The sequence below is a fragment of the Geospiza fortis genome, unplaced genomic scaffold (genome assembly GCF_000277835.1).
Source record: "Geospiza fortis unplaced genomic scaffold, GeoFor_1.0 scaffold132, whole genome shotgun sequence".
NCBI lineage: Eukaryota > Metazoa > Chordata > Aves > Passeriformes > Thraupidae > Geospiza > Geospiza fortis.
Genome location: NW_005054446.1, coordinates 1,707,574 through 1,723,646, shown reverse-complemented (window position 1 = coordinate 1,723,646; position 16,073 = coordinate 1,707,574). Strand labels below are relative to the sequence as shown.

The following is a 16,073-nucleotide window of genomic DNA, read 5'->3' as shown; positions in this document are numbered from 1 at the left end:
CAGCGCGGGCGGCCGGAAGAGGGAGAGGAGAAGAGCGGGGAGCGCAGGCGCCCCCAGCGGCAGGACGGGGCAGGACAGCCCTGTGTGGGGTGGGAGGAAGGCTCTGAGGGGAGCCCTGAGGGCCGCCCGGGCGGGACGGGGTGCTGTGCGGCACATTCGGCCTTTTAACCCCTAAACACTCACCGGTGGGACCCAGCAGCAGAAGGGAAGGGACCCAGAGGGATCATCAGCTCTTGGACACCCCAATAATCCCACCGTACCTGAGAACGTTGTCCAAACGCTCCTGAAGCTCTGGCGGCCTTGGGCGGTGCCCATTCCCTGGCCGCCCGGGCGGGACGGGGTGCTGTGCGGCACATTCGGCCTTTTAACCCCTAAACACTCACCGGTGGGACCCAGCAGCAGAAGGGAAGGGACCCAGAGGGATCATCAGCTCTTGGACACCCCAATAATCCCACCGTACCTGAGAACGTTGTCCAAACGCTCCTGAAGCTCTGGCGGCCTTGGGCGGTGCCCATTCCCTGGGGAGCCTGTTCAGTGCCCCACCACCCGCCGGGGGAAGAACCTTCTCCTGATATCCAGCCTAAAACTCCCCTGACACAGCTCCAGCCGTTCCCTGGTCCTGTCCCTGTCACCACAGAGCAAAGATCAATGTGTGCCCATCCTCTTCCCCTCAAGAGGAAGATGCAGACTGCCATCAGTCTCCCCTCAGTCTCCTCCAGGCTGAACAGACCAAGGACCCTCAGTGGCTCCTCTTCCCATCTTCGTGCCCCTTCTTTGTACACTCTAGGGACTTAAAAATCTTTCTTATATCATGTCCTTGATAGCCACACCAATGCCCAGAAAGGGGCAAGGGCCAATACCCAAATTTGTGACTGCCACCTCCCCATTTCCCATTTCTAGAGTGCAGCATTTGCACAAGCAGCTGGGGAAGCCCAGGGAATCCCATCCAATACTCCATGCTGTGACCCTGAGCCCAAGGAAGCTGATGTTCTTATCACACAGGTGACATCACATCTTCTGGAAAACAAAAATTTAGGGGTTGCACAGTCACAGTTTGTTTATACAAGTGACAGATTTCATTCAGCTGCTGTCAAGGGAAATAAAGCCAATGACCTGGACTGATGCACAAAAAGACAAATCAATGGCAACAGGAACCTTAAAAAAAATTTGTAATCTGCTTCCTTGCCCCTGCCTAAGACAGACTTAGGAATAAACAAGAACACAGCTGAAGTGTTTACATTTTGATGTAATTTATTGGCACAAAAATATGCAAATACAACATGGCATCTAAACATGGCTACTCTGTTGTATTTTGTGCATTGTTTTTAATATTTTTAATTCATAAATCATAACTTCACCTTCAACCTCATGTTTAATAACCATTACTTGCCATTTCAAGTTACAACCAGCTCTCCCCCCATCTGCCTTCTGTGCCAAACCCTAACTTCCCCTAGTTATTTCCCAACACTGCTTTTTAACCCAGACCCTGCAGGAGGCTCCTAAGTGGTATTTATTTGTACCCTGCATCCAATGTGCCACTGATCACTGCACAGAGGCACCCTGACTTTGCTTAGGCTCAAGGTTTTCAAATCTTGGATGTGCTCAAAACCCTGATCTAGTCAGAAACACAAATCCTGAACTAGTGTAATGAGCAGATAGACAATTTCCAATTTTGGGGCAAGAATCAAGTTTGAAAACAAGGTACAGGAGGAAACAATGGTAAAATTCTACTTATCTTTCTTTCCAGTTATGTAGCTCCCCCCAAACCTAAAGGAAGCCTCCTGCACCAGCGCATTTAGCTCACTGCACCCACACCAACAGGAATGACCAGGGCAATAATTAATCTGCAAGTTACTTAGTTACATTGCAAAGTGAGTGAAAACCCGTATAGTTATTTTCAATGGATCTCCAGTTCCCCAAAGACAAAGTGGAACCATGGACATCTGTGGTACAATCAGTCTTCACTGTCCTGGAAACCCAAATCAAGTGTTTTGTTTCAGACAGCTTGTTTTTCCAACAGCAGCTATACATTGGCTTACACCAACTTTTAATATACAATAACTCTTTTCATTTACATTTAAAAATATTTGACAAAGGCTGTATTTCAGTCCAACGTTCAATTCATGTTTGTAGAAGAGCAAGTTTGGAGTGAAAAAGCCTCCAGAATAAAAGGCTGTGCATACTCTGGAATCTCCTGTTACCAGAAAGGACACCTAAAGAAAATAAAGATATTGTAATAATGTTGACTTGCACATAGTTTCACAAAGACAACACTGAGAAGGACTGAGATTCCATACAGACTAGGCACCATTTGAGCACAGGTAAAGTTGCCAGGTGATCTTTATCACTTTTAAACATCAGCATGGAAGAGATCTATTTCCTTAAGCATAGCTCTAAGTTATCTCAAAATGACACTCAATCATCTCTGTTTTATCCTTCAGTATAGCTGAAAGCACTGACCACCACATTCCTTATTTCAAACATTTAAAATGTAAAATCCTTGTCAGTACTTGTAACAGCAAATTTCCTAGAGGACTAGGAAAGGACTGTCTATGGCAGTTTATTTCCTAGAGACTGTCTATGTCTATTGCCATGGGCTTGCAGAATTTACCAGATCAGATGCAGAATGTGCTATGGCTCCTACAAATAAACTGCTCAAGTGAGGTTCTCTTTAGCAGTTCCCTGCTCACACTATTCCAGAGGAGTTTTGCCAGGTTAGCTGAGTGACAAACTCACCATCCAATGTAGCACTGGCACAGGTTCTCATGAGAAGTTGCTTGTTTAATGAGCAGTTCTACTTGTGTGGGTACATCGAGAGTTTCGTCATGAGAGAAGTCCCGACCTTTGAAATTAAAGGATGAAAAAACCACAAAAGGAGTCACAAATCCTGGTTCTAATCCCTTCAAGTGCATTATCTGGCAGGTGAGGAGTAGTTTCTTATATACTTTAAAAGTGTAAAATTTTGCAACTAAATGCTGCAAACTATGAAGCCAGGACAGTAGAAAATCAACTTCCACTAACAAGCTAATACATGCAAAATATTAAGTCTTTGTAGTTACAAACACCTCTGTACTTTTCAAATCAGACTTATTTGTATCTAAATGCAGGCACAGTACTTAGGTTTTGAACAAAACCAGGAAAATGGCCTCATCCACTTAATGAGAATATGTTAAATTAAAGCTTTAATACAAAATACAAACACTAAAATCTGATCCATCAGATTTTAAGTTTCTTTGATGTAAACATAACTAAACACTCACCAGTGAGCTTATCTCGAACCCTGTTGATGATCTGAATTGCCTTCTTATTTAGAGCTTCTGGTTTCACCAGACCATCTCCTACTAAAAGAGAGAAATAGGACACAGAATAAGAACTTCATCTGAACAATAAAAGCATTTGTACTGCTGTTAGATGTGCCCTTTCCAAATACTATTTTGAGAGCCAACTTAGATGCATTTTCTACAGATACAACTCTTTGTTGAGAACACAGATCATATTTATGCTGACAGAAGACTGTACTGTCCCATCTCACATAATTGCATTTGGGATCATGATGAAATTTTCTGATATAAGAACAGTTTCTGGATCAGTATAGAAACAACAATGAAACTCACTGAAGGAATGGATGGATTCAGGCACTGTGGTTCCAGTTTTTTTATGGGATGTCTCGCCCAATTCCACACTGTCCAACATTTCTATTGAAAACAACATGAAAACACAAAAGCTGAAAAGCAGCTGAAATATTCTTCTGGAAACATTAGCAAGACTGCTAATCAGCTAATTTGAAAAGCATATTTGTGACATCTTCCATCTTTTCTACTCACCTACTGACTGACTGGTAGAGTAGGAGTCTGTTCTTGTTCGTGAGCGCTTATTGCCCTTTGTATTTGCTGCAAGAAAACAAGGAGTTGGAAAGGATGAACGGGAGTTTCAGTGTTTCAGAGCAAATTTGTCCACAAACAATACAGATTTGGTTGCCTTTCTCCTTCTCCAGATTTGATGTCACCTGAAAATAATTTCCATCTCCTGATCACTGCTGTAATTTCATATTAAAATCCCTAAAACTGTGTGCACACAGCAATAGCACATGCAAACTAACAGTTTGATCAGATTGTTTGAAAACACACTGGATTTCAGGCTTCTGGATTTCTTATATGCATATTCTCTTGCTGTCACTACTTTATCAGAATCACTTACTGTCCATCAATCTCCAATTCAATAAGGGATCATAGACAAAGGCTTCCAGCACAGCCATGACACTGTCCTTGTGCTCACGCAGCACTTCCATCACTGTATGACAGGTGATTCTATAGTTCCCATCGAGGCCTGTCACCTTTGGAAGAAAAAGAAATGAATCAACCTCTTTGTTCACTCTGCAAGTACAACCCCAACACTTAGGGAGCAGGAAGGCTTTGAACTGGAGTTCTCTATGCTTTGTTCATTAAGAGAACAAGACATACATTAATTACAAACAAAGAAGCTCTCTTCTCCATGAGGATGATCTTTGTAAAGTATCATGCAACTGACTGTGTCTGTTTGATAGAAACAGCTATTTGAAATGGGGAAACTAAGGAAAGCCTAAGAAATTGGAGGAATTTGAGGGTAATTTATTTTCTAACTAAAAAGTTGCTTTCAACTGTAATGTACTGCAGATATCACAGGTGATGTTATAACTCACAGAAAACCAAGCTGAAATATTAACACCTCGGGTTCTTGAGGAGTGGTAAAGTTTAGCCACAACAACAACAAAAAAAAAAATACAGGAGAAACTGAGAAATGATTGCCATTTTCCCTAGGAACAGTCCCCTCCAAATCAGAGGGAATGCTTACCTCCATAGCATTTGTCAGCATCCTTGTTAATCTAAATGGAATCTTCTCAGGGAACTTTTCTCTTGTCATTGCAACCTAAACACATGATGATGGAGAACAAGTAAATTAATAGTTAACTTACTTTTTAAAAGTTATAAAGTACTGGGATCTTTTTGCTACAGTCTTGAAGATTTCATAGCAAATAGGAAATAAAGTCACAGCTTTATGTTCCTAATTTTCACAAGTTACTCAGAGAAGCTTGATGATAAACTTGATAACAAAGGGAAAACTCAAGCAACACAGACTGCCTATCAGCAGCTTAAATTGCTCCAAGAAATTACATGGAAGTGAAATTTCATGGACACTTCCATGAAACTCCATTAACACTTCTCTGCTTGTTCCAGTGGTCAGCTAATCCCCACGACATGCTTCTGAGATAAAGTGTCTATTATTTTATAGACAGATAAAGGGAAGCTCAAAAGAGAGCCAAAGCGTTTGCCCAGGATCAGACTCCAAGGTCAGTTTGTCCTGGCTTATAGATTAATTTCTGTTTCACCAGAAAATGTGAAATATTACTCAAAATGTCATGTCCAAATACAAAGACTTACCTCAAAACAGTCCCCAAAGTCGATATGCAGGATCTTTCCACTCAGTCTGTCTAACATCAGATTGGAAGGGTGTCTTCAGTGAAGGAGTGGAAGAAAAAACAGACCATCAGTGACAGACCATTAAAAAAACCCAAGTAAACCACAGCAGCTCCATTCTGAAAATAAAATTTATCTTCATGAACAAGAACAGTTGAAGGAGTGGAAGAAAAAACAGACCATGAGTGACAGATCATTAAAAAATCCCAAGTAAACCACAGCAGCTCCAGTCTGAAAATAAATTTTATCTTCATGAACAAGAACAGCTAGTGGTAGCTTGCTTGTCTGAGATCTTCAGTCTCAGCATGAACAGGAAACCTTCCTAACAGTGTGTTTTGTAATTACCTCTCACAAGTAAGAGATCTTCTCACTTTGGAAGATAAATAACCTGCTGGACAAGAATTATCAGTACATTTCTTGGATATGAATGTTTATTTTTCAGTTAGGATAAATTCTTCCACTTGTTTCATGCTTTTTCTTTTTTTTTAAGTGTAGAAAAATGTAATGCATTATGCTGCACTTGAAGTAACACAAATTGTTTTACCACCAACACAGAAGAAAATCAATCCAGACTAGCAAAACTACAGTGCTGAATTCATGCTTACATCTTCCAATTTTGTCTTAATTCAAATTTCAAAGGTTTATAACTTCATGTTAGAGACTTTAAAGTTCAGAAATAAGAGCTCTTGCTATTAAAACATTTAAGGGTTTAGCTGTTTTTGCATTACAGACTTTAAATCAAATATACATTGACTTTAAAGTATTTTGGAAGTTATACTGTTAATAAAATGGATGGAGAAAGATTTCCCATTCTGTGAAATGGCAAAATTAGAACTTGTGGTCCTTAATGTAGTTCCATGTGTATTCATTTCAAAAAGGAAGAAGGTCTTACTTGTACTCATGATACACAAACTGCATCTCATACCTGTAGTGCTGAAAATAACAGCATACTATATATAAACATTAAGACCTAAAAGATGGTATCATTACAACTCAGTAACCACAATGGAACATGTTATCACAAGAACAGATTCATTAATGAATTGATGCCTTCACAATCTGTGTTTTTAAATAAAAGAAACTTTTACAGCTTTACTTACCTGTCCCCAAGGCCCAAAATGTACCCAACCATTGACATCACAGCTAGTGAACGGGTGTAATTTGTTCTTCTGTCAAACCATACCTACAAGTGGAGACAAAACAGAAATAAACAAAATAGAATAAAACCCAAAATAAATACAAAATAAAAATAAATTAAATAAAATATAATAAAATTTTAAAAATACAAAAAAATTTTTAAAAACCCACATGTTATGCAGTGATTCAGCTAGTGTTTAGGATAAATAAAATCCATCTCTCACTCTTTCTGCAGAGAAGATAATTACACACTCTGCTGTTTGCCAGTTCTGAGTGTGTTGCACTCACCTCTGAGCTTGGACTTTTCAACCACAGCAGTTTGGCAAGGTCATCCCCAGCTGTGTTATTGACAGCATGCTCAAATACTTCTACTTTCTGCATCAGAGTCAGGTGGTCATAGTCTGGAGCCATCTGTAATTCAGAAGTGACATTCAGCAAATTCAAAAGCCACCTGCAGTAGCTTCTGGTTGTACTGTGAGGAACACAGTAATCATAAATAATTTCGTATCAAGTTTATACTTAAATTATTTGTAGACTGACTGGTATGTTTCAAACAGAGCAAGATAATCACACAACAGTGAAGAATTGTTTTTAAATGGGATAGCAATGATTTAGTATTCACAAAGTCAGTAGCTCACAGCCCTATTTTAACTAAAAAACTGCACAGGTAAGTATTTTTCAAAAACCATTATCCAAGTAAGCCTTCTGGGCTGGCAAACGCTTTCCTTTTTGGCAGGAAATTTCAAATTTTCTAGTAGTGTTCAGTTTCTCCAATCTGTCCAATTTTGGTCCTGCTGCTTAGACACAATGTTTGTAAGTCCAGCAGCACAGCACCTTGTATGGAGACACATCACAGCCATGCAAAATTCCAAACACCCATCACTTACCAAATGGCAACAACTTGTGCTCACTCTTATCTAAATATTTTTTATTTATTGCAACAATCAGAAAAGAGGCAGAGGAAGAAGCCCTGCACCATTTTCCTTCCCTAAGACACTGGTGTGCTAAAAGAATGGACCAAAACCTGTGCCAGCTTTGCCCCTTACCCTGAGCATGATGCGATGCTCGATGTTGAGCAGGATCTTTTTCTTCTCCCTGTAGTCCCGGATGAGTGCATGCAGGGTGTCACAGTGGGGCACCCAGCCAATTAAGCCTGAATTTGTAGACAGTGGAATAACAGCATATCTCTGGATGCTATGGGGAAAAATGGAGAATCACAGCTCAAATTGTTGTAGATTGTAACTTCATATCTGAGATGCTTAAAACAACTACTGTTAAATCTGATTCTGGTCCAAATTGTCAAATGTTGCTCTGCTTGTCTTTTCAAACAGATTTCAAACATCCATTTTGCACAGATTGTTGCCAGGTAATCTACAGACAAGCTCCAAGTTTATGTGGTTTTCACTGAAAGGCTGCTTTCAGAAGGTACATGTTATGTCACCCACAATGATATGTTATTTGCATATGATATTTGATGTGTTCTTGCTTGAAAGAAGAAAATTCTTGCAGAATTGCACTCAGTGACTCTTCACCAAGCTATTTAGTGACTATAATAATAATCTTTGGCAAAAACCATTCTCAGGCTCCTAAGGCAGTGCTCAAGGTGTCTTGAAATAGGCATTGCTTCAAAGACCATAACAATTTACAAACTAGGACTTCAATTAAATAAAATAAACAATTTCCTCTGATACATTTCCTCCATGTTTGAATGCTATGAACACTGGTTTTCTTTTTAATGAACTTAGTTCCAAGATTTGCCATTTCTTCCCAAAACCACTGCTTGTGCCAAGGTTTACTTGCAAAGCTGCACCTGTGTAAGGAGTCACAAGCATTTGCACAAGCATTTTCAGTGATTATGCAGAGCACACACCTGAGGTTTTTACGAAGAGAAGTTGGGTCATTTGCTAACAGAGTGTTGACCAACCCAAAAAGCTGCATCACTCTTTCATCTTGGCGAAGGTCTTCGTGACCTTTCAGAAGGAATACAAACTCATGGCCATTGCTTCCTGCAAAAGAATTAGGGCATAAAAGTTTATTCTCATTGAATAAACTGACAGGAATAAACACACATGCACCCAAAACTGGAAAGCGTGGTAGTCAGACTGTGATGGTGTTCACAGGGGTCTTAGGATAAGGGAAGAGATGAGGATCTGACTCCATGTTTCAGAAGGGTTGATTTATTATTTTATGATATATATTATATTAAAACTATACTAAAAGAATAGAAGAAAGTATTTCATCAGAAGGCTAGCTAGGAATAGAATAAGAAAGAATGAATAACAAAGGCCTGTGACTGACCGAGACAGTCTGGATAGCTGGACTGTGATTGGCCATTAATTAGAAACAACCACATCAGACCAATCACAGATGCACCTGTTGCATTCCACAGCAGCAGATAATCAATGTTTACATTTTGTTCCTGAGGCCTCTCAGCTTCTCAGGAGAAAAAATCCTAAGGAAAGGATTTTGCAGAAAATATCACAGCTACATCAGACCAATTAAGAAAAACTTCACCTGAAAGGAAAGGTTGTACAGGTTTTACCAGGTAAATATGTAATTGGACCTAAGAACAACAACTGTTTAAATACTGGAATAGCAAAGTGAAAACTGCTCTCTCTTACCCATTAATGTCAGCTTCCTGGGTCGCTGCTTGGAGGTGATGACCTGCAGTGAGGGAGCGATGGACTGGATCCGTATGATGGGCTGGTTGGGGTCGTACGTTCCTGGCACTGCCAGTTCCAGATCCCGGCACATTAAGAGTTTTGGTGACACATACTGTAGCTCCAAAGAAGTGAGCTACCAAAACCAAAAGAAATACAACCCCTTAGAATTTCAGTTCAATCTCACAGAAGCATCTGAAGAGTTCATGCTGTCAAGGGACCTAAAAGAGTTCAGGCCGTGAAGCAGGAAGTGCTGCATAAACACCAAATTTGCAGCAAAGCCTATGTAGTTACTTCCAGAATACCTAATTAGTATGTTTTGAATAACCAGAAAACATAAGCAAAGGTTGGTATTGACAACTTGCACTGTAAGACTCACAAAAGTTCTGAATCTCCTCCCTCACCTGTGGCAGCTGCTTTGAGATACGTCGGAACACGTGATAATAGAGATCCCAAGCCTGAGTCAGGTCTTTGACATTTCCTGATTTCATATACTTCCTGCACCACTCCTGAGCTTCCATGAGATCTCTGCCATAGGCCTAGGGATTCAAACAACAGAAAAATTAATTTCAACAGACTGTAGTGTAAGAGGTGGAGACCACGTAACACCTACAAAGAGCATCACAGTCTCTTTTCAAGTTGCACTAAAAATACTTGATCTCACATTTTTATAGCAGATCACAATTTTATAGCATTTTTTTATAGCAGATCCAGAAATTCCTGGATCCAAGATCTGCATTGAATTTATCAAACAACATTGCTCAAAAGTAGATTTCATTATAGGAGGAACTGAATGCTTAGAATCACCCTTTAACAGTAGGCTTACAAGCTCAGTGAATTCTCTGTTATCTGTGCTAGTGCTTACTGTGAAGAAAGCAGAACAATTAACAGCAGAGCAGTCATTGTTTTATAGTCCCCATCAGATACCCTGGCAATACGAGACTCCAGGGCAATTTGGACTACCATGGCCTCTTACAGTCACCAAAAGTGACACAGATCTGAAGATAAAGATTTCATTTCAATAATGAAATCTGCAACTAACATAATGAGCCCCAAGAGATTCACTTTTTGCGTTAAATGGCAAAGGTTCTTGTAACACATCTGGGGCAGGTGGCTGTCCTGAAGAACAGCCTCTGGGCCATTTGCTGATACCTGATTGAAGGATGTCTCCTTTAAAGTCTGAGGCCCTCTCTCCATCATGGCATGAAGTGGTTCCAGCACCTCAAACATTCCCTTTACATTTCTTTCTCCAAAATACAGACGAGATGCTTCTTCCAACCCTTCATGCCACATCTCATGCCATAGGATGGCCACACGAATCAGCTCTTCACTCACCTGTTTTAGACAGAAAAAAAGATTAAACATCTAAAGAAATCCCTGGGACTGGGTGCTGACTTAAAATTGCAAAACTCCACTCTTCTCTAATGTTATGAAATATTTGTTCCTGGAAGCCAGAGGGAGCCACAAGAACTACCATAGTGATGGCACATTTTTTCTGTAAGAAGCTAACCATGCTTTTCTCAACTTATTTGTTACCTTTGAAATTTTCTACAACCATGGTGATGGCACATTTTTTTCTGTAAGAAGCTAACCATGCTTTTCTCACCTTATTTGTTACCTTTGGAATTTTCTACATGCTTGAGCAGCTTGGCCTGAAAGCATTATTTTTCATTTATTCATAACAATCTTTATCAAATTAATTATTTTACTCTTTCTATGCTATGCTCAGTAAGTTTTGTTTCTACTTCCCATTAAGCAAAACCACCTATTTATGGAACAAAGGTTTTTCATGTATTTCTTCTCTAAATTTATTCATAAGGAAACACAAAACCTCAGTGTGGGAATTATTGTAAAATGGAAGCATTCTCTGGAAATTACACTAATACTGTAACTTCTACCAGTTGCAAATATCTCAAATTTATTATATTTGAACAGAATCAACAATGAATGGTCATTTTGTGTTACTATAACTGACATCCACCCATCCAACATAACACACTCAATGCTACACTGAGCACTCACCATCATTGCCTGCTGCACCAGGGTGTTGCTATGCTCACACATATTTTTCAAGATCTTATTTGCAGCATTGTGCCGAGCAGTAGTCGTAGATTTAGAAGCCACAGTCAAAGGGTAGATCAAAGCCTGCAAGGGACAGCAACCAATAATACTTTAGAACCCCACAGAAGAGCTACATAAACTTAAATAATTAGCAAAGCATTAACAAACACCAGCCTCAGGAATCAACAGGAGGAAGTAAGCTTGCTTCTGAAAAGTAGTGATAGGAATTTACTAGTGAAATTCTTCTGCTCCAACAACAGGTTGTCTAGACTTTAATTTACTGAATAGCAGAATGACATTGAGAGCCTCTTTCAAACTGGAAGAACAAAAACAGGTTTTAGGATTTTGTGATATTCCACACAGTGGAAAGAAATTCAGATAAAACCTGTGAGGAAGGTTCTTAGTAGTCACGTACAGACATTTAAGGTGATTTGCACTGCCCAGCAGACATTAAATTACATTACACAAAGAGTTCTTCCCAGGCTGCATAGCTCATTCACCTCCTTCCGTTTTTATGTGAAGTGCTGAGGTGAAAGCAGCAGCAGCAGCAACAGAAATCATCCCCATCCTCACTGCCATCACTTGCTGTGACCTCCTGTGCAGACACTGTGAGAATTGCTGCTCTGAGCCCAGCTCACCTGCGGGTGGTAGCGCCCGATGTCCGTGAGCAGCTGGTGGATGAGCCGCCCCACCAGCGGCCGAGGGGTGTCAATCCTGGCTATCAGCTGGGGGATAACCTGGCAGCAAGGAGAAGGAAAATAAACACTCCTGTCTAGAGTATCTGCAGGCAACCCCTGACGAGGGGGAGAGAATGATGAGGAGGACTCCACTGATATCAGAAGGCTAATTAATTATTTTATTATACTATATTATTCTATACTATATTACACTATATACTTAATTATACTATATTTTTCTATACTATATTACACTATATACTTTATTATACTATATTATTCTATACTGTGTAGTTTATTATACTATATTATTCTATACTGTGTAGTGTATAGAATAATATAGTATAATAAAGGAATTATATATTATATAAATATATAATTACTTTATTATAATAATTTAGTATAATAAATTTAGTATAATAAAGTTTAATTTATAAATATAGTATAATAAATTTAGTATAATAAAGTAAGTATATATATAAGTATATATATATACTATACATTACACTATATTACATTACATCTAAACTGAATCTGCCAAGCACTCAACTCTGCACACACACTGCACAGAATCTCGTGACAGTCCTGACACACACACACACCTGGCCCCGACAGCCCAAGGAAACAAAACACCATCACTGTGGGTAAACAATCCCCATATTGCATTCTACTTTGGCACAGCACAAACACAGGCACAGCAAATGGTAAGAATTGTTTTTCCTTTCTCTGAGGTTCAGAGAATGTGAAACCCAGAAATATTCTTGGGAAGAACTGTGCCTTGCTTTTCTCTGTGAAGAGAAATGTGGTGACACCTGTCATCTCATGTGTTCAGTGCACCAGCTGTTTTGCCCTCTCCTAGAGACCTCACAGCATCTAAACGAGACAGGGAAGCCCACCACTCATTTTTGAGTCGGTCAGAGGGTAACACAAGGTTCTAAACAGAAATGTACAACAGTTCAATGAGATCACAACTGTTCAGTGCAAAACTGTTACAGAATCCTACTAAGGAAGGATGCTTCTTGAAGTATGATGCTTAAATAGGAAATAAAGTATTTTTAAATTTAATTACAAGAATCATTCTACAAGGCAATCCTGAAATAGACTGTGAACTACATCAAAGCAGGACAGTGGTGTTTTATACTTGATCACCACTGAATGCATGTCATCTTTAATTTAAGAATTTTCATTCTTTCTCATCAATATGCACTAATCTGCATATAAATACAGAAACATTTCTCATTTTTCTGTTCAAGATGCTTGTTAAATCAGTCACAGACTGCACTGCACACTGCTCTCAGCACTCACCTATGGAGGATTGTTCAGCAAGGGATCATAATAGATATCATGCAGCAAATCCCCAAACTACCCCCAGAACTGTGATTTCTCTTTGTGTTATTTACCTGCAGCCAAGTGTCTATTTGGATTGCCTTGACTCCTTCTACCAAAGCCTCATTCACATCAGGCCAATGACCATAGTCAAACCACAGAGTAAGGACTCTGAAAATGAGAAATACTTTTGTTAGGAACAAACAAATGTACACACAACATAAACAAAACAAAAACCACCAACCAGCCAACAAATAAAACCCCACCACAAAAACCCCAAACAAACAAACAAAAAATTCCCCAACCCAAAACCTATTTACAAGGAACTTTTCTTCCCAGAACCCTCAGAAAGCAGGAATAATCCATCCAACAAAAATTAGCCGGGACCAAAGCATTCACTTAATTCAACCATAACAAAAAAGAGCAGAAATGTGTTCTACCTAATCTGAAACCATGTGCTCTTATCAGCTGGATTTCATTTACTATGTGCTTTATCATGTACCTTAGAGTGTCTTGTAGGTTGTTTCCTCGAGACAGAGAAATGGACCGGAAGAAGCCCTGGACAGCAGGGACTGTGTACATCAAGAGGGTCTTGGATAAATCCTTTTGGAATGAAATTGCTGCATTAGTTCTATGCAAGCACATCAGCCCACATGAATCCTAAACTCAGGAAGGGGAAAGAGGAAAAAATATGTGGAAATATAGACCTAATCCTCACTGTAGCTGACTTCTGGTCCTACTCTTCACAGGACATGTTGCTCTTAGAATTTTATGTTTTGCTTGACTACATAAAGGTCTTTCAGCCTCACAGGGAAAATGCTGTGAAGTGGTTTTATACTTCAATTTGTTCAGCCTAAAAACTACCTTACTATAACTGGTAAATGAAAGAGATTCCTCAGAATCTTCCATGAAGGGAACCAGCAGAATTTGTTAATGCACTGCACCCCCTATCACAGCCCCTTTAGCTAATAATAATTTGTGTTAATTCAGCCTACGATTCTTTTCCTGTGTCTAAGCAGTAAGTACCAATCTCTCAAGAAGAGGAGGGAGGAAGGAGGGTACCTCAGTGACTTTTTTCTGCACAGGGGATGGGATGGGACTGTTCTCAGTGCTCTCTGCATCACTCTCGCTGTTGCTGCCCTCCGTGTTGGCGCTGGTGATGCTGGCTCCGCTCGCGTGACGGAGTTTCTTCTTCTCATCTCTGGCCTGGTTTTGATGTTTATAGTGAAGCACTGCTTCAAAGTTCATCACTGCCCAGGCATGCCAGGCCTGCCAACAGGACAGAACACAAGTCAGACACCTTTCTGCAACTGGCACTTCCTAATTGTTAAATATAATCCAACCTTTCTGTGTCTGCAAAGTAAGTAATATCCTGCAGACAACACAATGCTTTGCAATTTGAACTGTCTTATTATCTTAAATAATATCATGTTGAGTTCTTGACCTGGAACTCCTTGTTGAATATTAAAGCGAATGAGCTCTGTACCAGAAATTAAATTGTATTTCCATATAGCTTAATTTTTCATAGGCTAAAATGAAAATTAGTGTGTTAGGACTCGGGGATGTGTAATGGGAAAAAATAAAGGAGATGGCTGCCCCAGAGAAGATCTGGCACCAAATATTAATTGAAATATCACAACCACGAAATCAAAGGCTCTTTGGAGAATTAATAACAGGGCTACTTTCCTCCTTCAAATATACTGACTGAGAACAAGTTAAATTTTTCCATTTTCCTTCTCCTTCATTGCTAACTGACAACGGGAGAGAGTCTCAAAAGTAAGAACAGAAACTGAATTGTGGCCTAGTTTTACCAACCAGATAAAATTCTAAACAAGAATCTCATGGTTGCCTTGGGCCACTTTCTTTGTTTTTTGGTTCTGTTTTGTTTGTTTTTTAATCCTACTGGCAGTAACAAGGCAGACAGTTATAGGAGGTCTTCCAATGAACACCTTCCTCTCCTGTACTATGAGATTTGATAAAATTTATCTGGAAATTTTCTGTAATGACCTTGTACCAGTTGCGATCATGCTCCGTTGCAGCACTGTAGTATTGCAAGACTTTGGGGATGGTGCTCTCATTGATGCCTTGCAGGTTCAGCTGCCACTCACCCAGTTTCAGGAAACACCTAGTTAAGCAAAAGGATTATTGATTCAAAACCTAAAATGAAAACAAAGCCTCTGGATTAAAAGGCTAACTTGCTGTCTGGAGTCTAAAAGACATTCCATGTGGTGAATCCAGTCAGGTAGCCTCTCCTGCAGGCTGGATGCAAGATTCAAAATATCTCCATCTTGCTTGTAGCGTGGAACTAACTAGTTGAAGGTTTAATTTAAGAGGAAAAGTGGGGATCAAACTTTTTTTCCTCATCTGTATAAGTTATAAAATAAATGTAAGAAGTAGGTATCAGCAACATTGAAAGACTTCATCAGTCTGTGCTGATAAAATCATACATGTGCTGCTCAGCTGTACTGAGCACCACATGAATGAGCCTTCTGGGGAGAACACTGACAAACAAACAATGGAAACACAGAGGAACTGTTCTTCCCCCAGCCAGAACCCCATTAAGTCATTCCCTCCTAGAGGAAAGGAAAAACAACATTTTTACTGCAGCAGGGTGGGGCTGTCAAGGTTTGCCCAAAACTTAATACTTTGCTCCCTCAGCAGGCTTTAAATGCCACAGTTAGGACATGGCTGTCCTTTCTGTATTTTGAGTTTTCCAGAAAGCATTGTGCAAGACAAATATTGTATGCAAATCATTACAA

At 39.7% G+C, this 16,073-nt stretch overlaps 2 protein-coding genes across 3 annotated transcripts in view; both read right to left on the bottom strand.

The window, feature by feature from the left end:
• Positions 1–356, bottom strand: part of EXOSC10 (exosome component 10) — a 14,426-nt gene extending 14,070 nt beyond the window's left edge. The window contains exon 1 of the mRNA XM_005427510.3: positions 261–356. Coding sequence (XP_005427567.1) covers positions 261–356 — 96 coding nt within the window. The remainder of the gene's footprint in view (positions 1–260) is intronic.
• Positions 357–1,260: 904 nt separating this feature from the next.
• The window catches only part of MTOR (mechanistic target of rapamycin kinase), a 69,849-nt gene continuing 55,036 nt past the window's right edge, over positions 1,261–16,073 (bottom strand). For both annotated transcript variants that reach the window (XM_005427476.3, XM_031062329.1), the window contains 21 exons: positions 15,322–15,439; positions 14,377–14,583; positions 13,817–13,917; positions 13,389–13,485; positions 11,950–12,048; positions 11,273–11,395; positions 10,403–10,585; positions 9,655–9,789; positions 9,212–9,386; positions 8,461–8,596; positions 7,637–7,784; positions 6,879–7,001; positions 6,554–6,636; positions 5,418–5,490; positions 4,831–4,905; positions 4,198–4,333; positions 3,825–3,890; positions 3,615–3,695; positions 3,261–3,341; positions 2,737–2,842; positions 1,261–2,213 (listed from right to left, as the gene is read on the bottom strand). In XM_005427476.3, coding sequence (XP_005427533.1) covers positions 2,198–2,213; positions 2,737–2,842; positions 3,261–3,341; positions 3,615–3,695; positions 3,825–3,890; positions 4,198–4,333; positions 4,831–4,905; positions 5,418–5,490; positions 6,554–6,636; positions 6,879–7,001; positions 7,637–7,784; positions 8,461–8,596; positions 9,212–9,386; positions 9,655–9,789; positions 10,403–10,585; positions 11,273–11,395; positions 11,950–12,048; positions 13,389–13,485; positions 13,817–13,917; positions 14,377–14,583; positions 15,322–15,439 — 2,362 coding nt within the window. In that variant the 3' untranslated portion in view covers positions 1,261–2,197. The remainder of the gene's footprint in view (positions 2,214–2,736; positions 2,843–3,260; positions 3,342–3,614; positions 3,696–3,824; positions 3,891–4,197; positions 4,334–4,830; positions 4,906–5,417; positions 5,491–6,553; positions 6,637–6,878; positions 7,002–7,636; positions 7,785–8,460; positions 8,597–9,211; positions 9,387–9,654; positions 9,790–10,402; positions 10,586–11,272; positions 11,396–11,949; positions 12,049–13,388; positions 13,486–13,816; positions 13,918–14,376; positions 14,584–15,321; positions 15,440–16,073) is intronic.